The 10,985-nt window shown below is 30.5% G+C and overlaps 1 protein-coding gene across 1 annotated transcript; it reads left to right on the forward strand.

The window, feature by feature from the left end:
• The first annotated feature begins 1,028 nt into the window (after window positions 1-1,028).
• Window positions 1,029-8,376, forward strand: LOC136208865 (diacylglycerol O-acyltransferase 2). Its single transcript, XM_066000124.1, has 9 exons — window positions 1,029-1,334; window positions 1,419-1,493; window positions 1,578-1,663; window positions 3,376-3,482; window positions 3,588-3,743; window positions 4,524-4,610; window positions 4,865-4,962; window positions 5,899-5,986; window positions 8,099-8,376. The coding sequence occupies exons 1-9, from the start codon at window positions 1,150-1,152 to the stop codon at window positions 8,198-8,200; spliced, it is 984 nt and encodes a 327-aa protein (XP_065856196.1). The 5' UTR covers window positions 1,029-1,149; the 3' UTR covers window positions 8,201-8,376.
• The last annotated feature ends 2,609 nt before the right edge of the window (window positions 8,377-10,985 follow it).

Raw genomic sequence — 10,985 nt, forward strand, 5'->3', positions numbered from 1 at the left:
ACCTACTAAAAATAGATTTATTGTTCTCCTAAAATATCAATTTAGGCTCAATATACGAAATAATTTTAATGTAAATTTAACGTTTAAAACAAATACCAATTTAAGTTTTGATAACAAAATATAATACGTTATTTATATTATCCTATTAAGTTTTGATTTTTCTTTCCAGATATAATAGAGTAATATGAATAACATATCATGTTCTGTTATCGATGTCTAAATTCATACTACCAATGTAAGTTTATATTGTTATTTTGTACGTAGAGCCTAGATTGATATTTCTTAAAAACTACATCTATTTTAATACCTTATCTCATTATTATTTAAACAGAAGAATTTTAACTCTAAACGTATGAAATTATACAAATATTTTCAAATAATTTAACTATAAATTATCGAAATTTTAAAATATTAATTTAATTTTTATTTAACAATCACATCGAATCTTTCAATATATTTATCTATTGAATAGTTTAATTGATTATTTATAATTATATTAATAAAATAAATATTTGAATAAATTTAAATATAATAATTAAATAACTATTAAATTAGTATTTTCAATTTTTTTTAATGTACAATTAAAATTGATATTGAAACCTAGTCAAAGTCAAATTTCATCCCATTTTATTTAAAGGTAAAGCAAAAAAAAAAGTTTGTGTTTTCAGATTTTATCAATTTGTATCTAAAAATATTTGTGGTGGTTGAGCTTTTTCATTTTTGTTAAAAACGAAATTCTTCTAGTTTGATATTATAAAATCATTTTCAACCACTTCAAAATAAAATTTTTTAAGAATTAAAATTATTTAATTTTTAAATTTTTTTATAATAATTATTTTTATAGTATTAAACTAAAAAGCCGTGGTTTTAGTAAAATAAAAAAACCCAATTACTTTCTATATGAAATTTTTTTTTAGATACCAGTTTAAATAAGAACAAAATATTTTTTTATTTAATTATTAAATAGAAAGTCAGTATTATTATTATATTTAACATTACTTCCCATGAATCTTAAATTAAAATCACCGCAACCAACCGAATAGGTATGGTACATATAGGCGGAGATTTCAATAAACTATCAAGATAAATAAATATTCCCTGTGCAGAAGCAGAAGATCAGAAGTAGAAGCAGAAGTAGTAGTGATAATAATGGCGGATACGGAGGCGGAGAAGAAGAAGCTGCAACAGCTTACTGTTATCAATTCAAGAGATAAATATCCATCTAACACTTTTCTCGCACTCGTAGCTTTAGCGTTATGGCTCGGTTGTATCCATTTCAATCTCTTCTTACTTTTCTTCTCTTTTCTCTTCCTCTCCTTTTCCAAATTCTTACTGTAAGTATTCTCTTCCCTTTCTCCTTTTTTAATTTCCTTTTCGCAGTTCTAGCAGTTTCGTCATTGCTTCAATTGCTTTTTCAGCGTTTTTGGATTGCTTTTGCTCTTTATGCTCATTCCGATCAGCGAAAACAATCAATTAGGTCGTCGTTTGTGCAGGTACCTAATTACGATTTTTCTCTTGTTTTTTCTTTGATTTTAGTGAATAATTGCGATTTTTTCATCATAATGTATGTGCTGCAGGAACATATGTAGACATGCTTGCAGTTATTTTCCTATCACTCTCCATGTTGAAGACATGAGTGATTTTCATTCGGATCGAGCTTATGGTTTGTTCTGTATTTTCTTCTGTTTTATTTCCATTTTTCTGATTTAATTGCTTCCAGAATTCTTTATTATTCAAATACCATAACTTATAGTTCTATCACTCAACACCTCAAAAATTGAACTATTTTACTTAGTCAATGTACTTGAATGATCCTGTTTAACTAGAAAATTGGTTCAAAGATCTATTCATTCTGCTTCAACTACAACATGCTGTTCTGTATTTTCTCCTCTTTTATTTTTTCCCTGATTTAATTGCTTCCAGAGTCATTTATTGTTCAAATACCCTAGCTTATAGTTCCATCACTCAACACCTCAAAAATTGAACTATTTTACTTAGTCAATGCACTTGAATGATCCTGTTTAACTAGAGAATTGGTTCAAAGATCTATTCATTCTGCTTCAACTACAACATGCTGTTCTGTATTTTCTTCTCTTTTATTTTATTTCCATTTTCCTGATTTAATTGCTTCCAGAGTCATTTATTGTTCAAATACCATAGCTTATAGTTCTATCACTCAACGTCTCAAAATCGAACTGTTTTACTTAGTCAATGCACTTGAATGCTGTTCATCTAGAGAATGGGTTCAAAGATCAATTCATTCTACTTCAACATCAACATGCTTATGCTTAGGGCTGTAAATCATGAGTGGCTCTGCGTTTGGGTCTATAGAAGCTCGATCGTGTTCGGCTCGATTTATAAACGAGCCGAGCTTGAGCAAGGAGAAATTTGGCTCGAAAGCTCACGAATAAGTTCGGTTATGGGTTTATGAACGAGCTCGATTATAATATTCATGAACAGGCTCATGAGAAAGCTTGATTTCGATTATTGTTTTAGTAATAGTATTTCTATAATAGGGGAACATAATTAAAGAAATTTCAAATGAACATAATTAATGAGGTGTTCTCGCAAAAAGTTCATAAACATAATTAATGAGCTGCTCGCGAGCAAAGCTAATGAACAAACAAATGAGACGCTCACGAGTAGTTCACGAACAGGATGTTGAGCTTGAGCTCGAGCTTGTCTATTTCCTGCCGAGCTGAGAATGAGCAGGTTAAAGCTCGGCTCAGATCGATTACAACCCTACTTATGCTGACAAAAGGGTTATTTCTATAGATTGTGTGATTGGCTTATCTATTTTCAGTTTAAGCAGCTTGCTTTATGTGAATTCAAGTATTGCTCTTACCTCATTGTTTTCCTATGGTGTTACTCTTACCGGTGTGGTTATCCTGCTGAAAGGCTTATTTCTGTAGTATAGCTTGTGCAATTTGCTATCTATTTTCATTTCAAGCAGCTTGTCTTAATGTGAATTCAAGTGTTGCTCTTAACTTCAATGTTTTTCTATGGGGCTACTCTTACCTGTGTGGTTATCCTGCTGAAAAGCTTATTTCTATAGATTGTGCAATTTGCTATCTATTTTCACTTTAAGCAGCTTGTCTTAGTGTGAATTCAAAGTGTTGCTCTTACCTCAATGTTTTCCTATATTACTCTTACCTGTGTGGTTATCCTGCTGAAAGGCTTATTTCTATAGAGTCTGCAATTTGCTATCTATTTTCACTTTAAGCAGCTTGCCTTCATGTGAATTTAAGTGTTGCTCTTTCCTCTATGTTTCCCTATGTTGTTACTCTTACATGTGCAGTTATCCTGCTGAATTTCGTTACCTTCTTTCTTACTTGGTTTCTGCAACTAACCGTCTTTTTTCCTTGTCTTCTGCAGTCTTCGGCTATGAGCCACATTCAGTTTTCCCCATTGGTGTTGCTGCACTTGCAGACCATTTGGGTTTCATGCCTCTTCCCAAAATAAAAGTCCTCGCGAGTAGTGCTGTAAGACATCCTACAGACATATTATATACACACACACATAATCCATCTGTATGACAGACTTACACTGCAATTTGCCTTTATTAACACATTTGAATGAATTCTTAGGTCTTCTATACACCATTTTTAAGACATATATGGACATGGTGTGGTCTTACTCCAGCAACCAAGAAAAATTTCATTTCCCTACTGGAGGCGGGTTATAGTTGCATAGTCATTCCAGGTGGAGTCCAAGAGACTTTTTTAATGAAGCGCGACTCTGAGGTCTGCTTTCAACTCATATATGTGTATACATTGCATTCCACTGAGTATACCGATTTTGTAGGATCTAGATTATTACAAACTTCATTTTTTGCATTACAATCAAGTTCGTGCTTAGTTAATGTTTACATCAATGACCTATTTTCCTTGGATTGGTGTATATTGGAATTTTTTCAAGTTCCTCTAAGCCTCAGTTCAGTTAGTTAAAGCATAGAAGCTAGGAATTGAATGCATAGGTAATAGAAGCATTTATGTTCGTTATCTCCGATTCCAATTCTTTATTGTCACCATAGTTGCTAAAGGTGCACTAACGCGCTAAGGGGTTCTGGAGCCTAGGCGAGGCGCACAAAGTGAGAGCCTTTTAAACTGCGCCTCGCCTTGTGCAATCAATGCTCACTATCTTGACGGTTGCATAGCGCGCCTTTAACAATTATGATTGTTATTAAACGCCCAGAGAATGGAAATAAAGGCTTGACAACTCCTAATCTCTAGTTATTTGTTGCCAAAGTTACCCTTAATTTTCTCTCTTGTAGCTTTTCCTTTTTTTCCGCATATTCATCTTGGAGAAGATATTTAACAATGATTCATCTTGATGTGCCGTCTCTTTCTGTTCCTTGCTCTAGATAATATGTTTGCTTGTTCACTAACAAATCGACTAGCTAAACTCAGTGTTCCTAACTTTTCATCTCAATTTGGTTGGTGAAGATAGCATAGTTGCATATGCCATTTACTGGTCATAAACAGTTAAGAATGGTTGTTTATCATGAATCGCTTTATCTGCAGATTGCTTTCCTTAACGGAAGAAGAGGATTTGTCAAACTAGCTATAGAAACAGGCAAACCTTTGGTTCCAGTTTTCTGCTTTGGTCAAGTATGTTTTCTTTTCCTTCTCCTTTTTCATGTTTCAGCAATATAAAAAGTAATGTTCCCCCCCTCAAATTTCAATGTCTGAACCGGGGTTTTCTTACCATGGTCGATGGTACTAACGATGACGGTCACAGGAACATTGTAATTTCATATATTAGTTGGAATTCTGATTATCCTGTGAATTTGATGTATATTTTCCAATTCTAAATCGTGTATCACTAAAAAGTGTAAACTTAATATGTTTTTTTTTCCCGACAGTCGCAGGCGTACAAGTGGTGGAAACCTGGTGGAGGATTGTTTTTGAAATTTGCTAGGGCAATTAAGTTTACCCCAATTATTTTTTGGGGAATTTTTGGGTAAGTATATATTCATCTGGAGAAATATATCAGATACTCTGTGTTAAGCATATGTTACAACCACATTTTGCCCAATGCGATTTGGTTTACCAGTAGTTTTGGTCAGTCATCGTTAGATCTAGGCTTATTAAATCTAAACCCGTACAATTATTTTAATCTCCACCATAGAATTTTAATAAAACTAGATCTAATGGTAACTGATCAATTTCACAATTACTGTTGGTTTATATCTTTTTTGTTTGTTGTGGGAGTAAAAGTAATCACTTGCAATCTTTCCACAAATATATGCATTTTGCCCAATTTAGGATTTATTGGATATTTGTGGTGGTAGGAACTAAAAAGTACAAAAAAAGGAAATTTTCTTATGGATAAATATGCCTAGGAAACACCGAAACTGCTTGGAGGTTCAAGTACGACCGACACTCCGGAGACACTTGGGGACATGCACCCAATACTCCAAAATAAGTGTCCTCTCTTTTTTCTCTTCTTTTATAATGGGAACACTTTGGGGACACTCTTGGGACATGGATTCTAAATTGATTAGGTAGAATATAGGGGTATTTTTTAATAATTTTACAAAAAAGAGAGGTTGGTGTATACAAAAATAAAAGAATACCCTTATAGAAAAAAGAAATATCAAAATAGAATGAAAAGAATATAGCAACCACTTTTTTTTTGGTAGTTTAAATAGTTTGAAGTATTAAATGTTTCTTTTTGATGAATTAATGACTTATTGTGGATGTTATTTATGGTTTATAATGCTAATTAATGTTATTTATGATTATATATATATATATATATATATATATATATATATATATATATATATGTTGGCGTGTTTCCGCCATATTTTTAAAAATGCCGTATGGGTACCGTGTCGGTGCTTGCTAGATATGCAGTTAATACCATCTGAAATTCTATGCATGTATTTTTCAGGTCTTTTTTGCCCCATCAACATCCAATGCATGTTGTGGTGGGTAGACCTATTGAAGTGAAGAAAAATCCGCATCCTACAATGGAAGAGGTATTTGTGCTCCTTCACAATCTTTATCTACTCTATTAGGAATTAAGGATCAATTTGGCTTTAAAAGTTGGTTAGTACGATCAATTTAGTCCAAATGTAAGTTTGAGTATCAAGTTGGCCCTTTAACTTGACACTTGAGATCAAATTAGTTTAAAATTGCACGTGTCAATATAGAATTAAGGGTCAAAATAAGTTGGCAGACAGGTTTAACCCAAATCAAAGCTTGGGTATCAACTTAGTCCCGAAGTTGGTAATATTTGACAAATTAGCCTAAATATGACAAATGTTTAGGTTATAAAACTGATTGTATTTAGTCTAATTTGTCAAAAATATTGTCAATTTTAAAGTTGAGTTGACACCTAAACTTCGATTTGGGCTAAACTGATCATGTCTACAGTCTACCAATTCTAGCGATGATTATGACCTTTAATTCTGTCAACATATGATTAGCAATTAATAATTATTTAACACGTGTCACTTTTTCATGCTGACGTGTCATTTTGGATTAATTTGACTTCAAGTTTCAAGTTAAATGGTCAGATTGATATCTAAACTTGATTTTCGACTGAATTGATCCTACCAAATTCTGGCTGAGCTCGTATTATAAGCTTGCACTATTTGATACAAGTTTTGGATAAAGGGTCAATTCAGACCCTCCACTTGGCTCACAAGATCAATTTGCTCCAAAATGGGGTTCGGGTATCATTTTGATTTTCAACTTATCATTTTTAGTTACTCCCTCCGTTCCACAATAGATTTCTTTCTAGAGAATTTTTTTTTATTCCACAATAAATGACATTTTGCTTCAATCTATGCACATTAATGTACTTTTATCAAATATACCCCTATTTAAGTTGACTTTTTGCCTTAGGAATAGATAAAGTTACTCGTGGATGCAATTAATACAAGGGTAACAAAGTCTTTTACTTAAAATTAATTGCATTTCTTAATTAGTGTGTATTAACCTTAATAGACATGTATTGTAGAACAGATGGAGTAAAATAATTCAAAGTTGAAACGTGTCAGCATATGACTCGTAATTGGTTGACATACGCTAATGCATCATTTTGGACTGATTTAACTAGAAATGTCAAGTTGAATTCAAAGTTCAATTTGGGTTGAATCAAGTAACGAGTTAAGTTGAAAAGCCAAATTTACCCTCAAGTATACGAGTAACGAGCTAAGTCGAAAGGCCAAATTTACCCTCAATGTACAAGTTTTAGACTCTGATAATCACCATAATTAGTAACATGATAATTTAGCTTCAAAGGGTTGAGAGGGTTGAGCTATATAAGCAGTAAATCTGCAATTAATTATGATATACATGACGAGCTTCGAACCGAGCAATCAAATAAATTATATAAAAAAAAAAAAAAAACAACTGATGTTATTGGTTATTTGTAGCAGAGTTATAACTCCATTCTCTGGCGTAATGGCCAAAATGAATACATATTTTCAGAAGTTAGTGTCGGGTTTTAGAGTTACATGTCTTGCTCAAAAGCTACTTTATGTAGGGTTAGTAATGGAGTCGCCTGATAATGCTCGGCTTGCAAAGATATTCGAGCTCGGTTTATTAAAAAAATCATTTGAACGTGAGCTGCTCGCAATTAGCTCGTTTAATTGCTCACGAGCTTTGCTTGCACAATTTGTTAATTCTATTCATGAATTTTGCTCGTGAACAGTTCATTAATTATGTCCATAAACTGCATAGTTTTACATTTCCCTCCTTTTATCGAAATATAATTATTAAAAAAATAATCAAACCGAGTTTGCTCACAAGTCTGTTCATGAACATCACAATCAAGTTTGTTCATGCGCTGTTTACGAACCTATAACCGAGCCTACTTGTGAGGTTTCGATCCGAGTTTCACCGTGTTCAAGCTTGTGTTGTTTATGAATCGAGCCTCTTTGAGCTCAAACGCGAGTCGTTTATAAATTAAGCGGAACACGATCGAGCTTTTATTTTTATAAATGGAACATGATCTTGCTTTTATCGAACTGAACGTCGAACTGTTCATGAGCGGATCGAGTCAGCTCCTAACTTTATGTTGCATTTGCTCTATTAGTGACTAAAACTGTGTTGGTTCTTAAAATATTTTATTGTTATTGCAGATTGGTGAGTTACACGGTGAGTTCGTTGCAGCTTTTAGAGATCTATTTGAAAGACACAAGGGGCGGGTTGGCCATCCGGACCTTAAACTTGAAATCTTTTGAGACTTGTTTTATTTTATCCCATTTCTATTTATATGTAGCTGTTTGTGAATATGTTGTATTCTTTAAAAATGAAACATAGAAAGATCAATAAAAAAAAATGATAGATGTCACATAGTTATATGTTCTGATAAATTAACCAATAAAAAGTTGTCCACAGAGCTTAAAATTTCCTAGTATATTCATTGAGGAACTACATAAACATGGTGTTCGGGATAATTTTGATGAGGTGGATGATGTTTGAAAGAGTATCTTATATTTGGAGATAGGGTAACTTGTTTGTTATAGCAATGTTGTATACCTTTGCTATCTTTTGTTTTTTTAGGGTAAATTTTAAATAAAATCTTTATGGTTTTACTAATTTTCAGATAAGGGATTGTGATTTACTTTTTTTTTTTCAAAGTAAGGACTGAGGTTTTCAACTTTAGTAAAATAAATATTTTTTCGATTGATACTATTAAAATCACCCTTAACGACTTCAAAAATGATATATTTTAAGAACTACTAATATTCTAAGTAATTTTAATTTTTCAACTTTTTTTATTTTGAGATTATTTAGATGATGTTTGGTAAAGAGAGAGAGTTAATGTTTAGAGATAAAGTTCTAAAAAAGATAATTTTTGAAAATCGAAAATGTAGTTCCATAGCAAATATGATATTGAACAGCTTTAATTTTTGAAAATTTTCATTTTCAGGTTGTTAAAAATGGTTTTAATAGTATTAATCCAAAAAGTCATTGTTTTATTAAAAGTGTGAAATCTCAATCCTCGTTTTGATAAAAAGTAAACCACAGTCCTTTGTTTGAAAATTAGTGAAACTACAAAGGTTTTATTTAAAATTTATCCAATTTTTTTGAAGTACAATTAAACTTTTTTTTAGAAGTACAATTAAATAGGTACTTTTTTTAAAAGTACAATTAAAGCATAATATCCATTTTAACTCTTAAACTAAAACTTCAAAGTCAATTAGAATCTTAAACTATTAAAATCATCAATTAAGTTCTAAACAACTTTAATTTTTAGAGATTGTCATTTTGAGATCGCTAATGCTCATTTAAGGTGTTTATTGAAGATTTGTGATGATGATGATCGTAACGTTGGAAAGTGTACTGTTGAGTGACTTTTGGTCAACAGTAAAAATAAGTAAAATCAGTGGCCAATGGTGTAATTTACTTGGGAATTTTAATTGCAAGATGTAGGGGTGATTGTTTACCTACTTTTCTCTTTATATTTGTCTTTTTACTTTAAAACGAGAGTTTTAGGTATTTAGTTAGGAACTTCCTGTTTGATTTTTATAGATGAAAAACAGATTTTTTTACAAAAATAATGTTTTTTTTTGGAAAAACAATTTTTTTAAACAACAAATAGCAACAATAAACCGTAAATAAAAGATTTCAATTCTATTAAATCTATTAAATATTTTCTATAGAAATTTTAGTTAATTTGAAATTCTAGTTAATATTCAATTTAATTGGAATATTTTGAATATTCCACTTTTGAATTTTTTAATATTATCGAATTACTATTATTAAATAAAATTAATTAATTAATATTAAATAAAATATTAATTATTAAATAATTAATATTTTAACAGTCAAATCACAGTAAAAATTTAAATTGTTGTTACCATTTTTTTTGTTTGAAGTGTTTTACCGTGGTTTTACTATTTTCTATTTTACGTGTTTTTTCTGTTTTTTCGTGTTTTTACTCTTTTCACCTTTTTTTTCGATTGTTCTCCATATTTTGTGTTTTCACAATTTTTCCATTTTTGTGTTTTTATAGTTCTTTTCGTTTTTCACATTTCAACCGTTTTCCTTATTTTTCAAGTTATTACCCTTTTCACATTTTTTTAAATGCTATTTATTAAATATTAGAATAATTGATAGTAATATTTAAAATTTAAAATAAATAAAAAATTATACATAGTTAAAGTTTTCACTTGAACTTCAAAATTATTCCTCAATAATTTTTACCTAGTCATCGACTAATCAAGTGAATTTGATCAATTACTGTTAAATTTAAGCTTATTAAAATCTGGTGGAGATTAAAATCATTGTAAGGATTAGATTCACAGTCACTGACAGGGTGAAAACCACCGTTCTATTCCTAGTAATATCTAATCTATTCTATTCTATTGCATTCCTTAATTGAGATTTGAGATTTTAATTTAAGCAATTTGAATTTAACAATTCAATAATTGGCTTATTAGATATTGTATAATAATACTAATAATAATAATAATAATAATTGGACCCCTTAAGACTCTTAGAACGTTAATTTTCTGGATACGTTAACATTCACTTAATTTTTCACATAATAATTAATAATAAAAATTTATTTAGATTTGTATAATAAAAAAAACTGGACCCTCTTAAATTTGAGGTCATGTGCGGTAGAACTCTTTGTACACCCTTCTCCTACTCCCCTGCTTTTAACAATTCAATAATTGTCTTATTCTAATAGGATAAAACCAAATTTAACTCTAACATTTTAAAAGAAATACACATTTAACTTTAACTTATGAAATGATGTAAATTTAACCCTAACGTTTCTAAACAAGATCTAATTTAGCCCTACGTTATCAAAAATTAGAAAAAAATGGTTTGACTAGTATTTAACTATCACTTTAAACATTCCAAATATCAATTATATCTAATATATTAAAAATTCTAATAAAATACTAACAAACTTACAAAAATTCTGATAAAATACTAAAAACTAAATCTGCTACATAATTGCAACGCGTATTCAATTCTAATGTACATAGTAGACTTTAATCGAAAAAATAG

Source organism: Euphorbia lathyris, chromosome 10, assembly GCF_963576675.1.
Source record: "Euphorbia lathyris chromosome 10, ddEupLath1.1, whole genome shotgun sequence".
NCBI classification, from domain to species: Eukaryota; Viridiplantae; Streptophyta; class Magnoliopsida; order Malpighiales; family Euphorbiaceae; genus Euphorbia; species Euphorbia lathyris.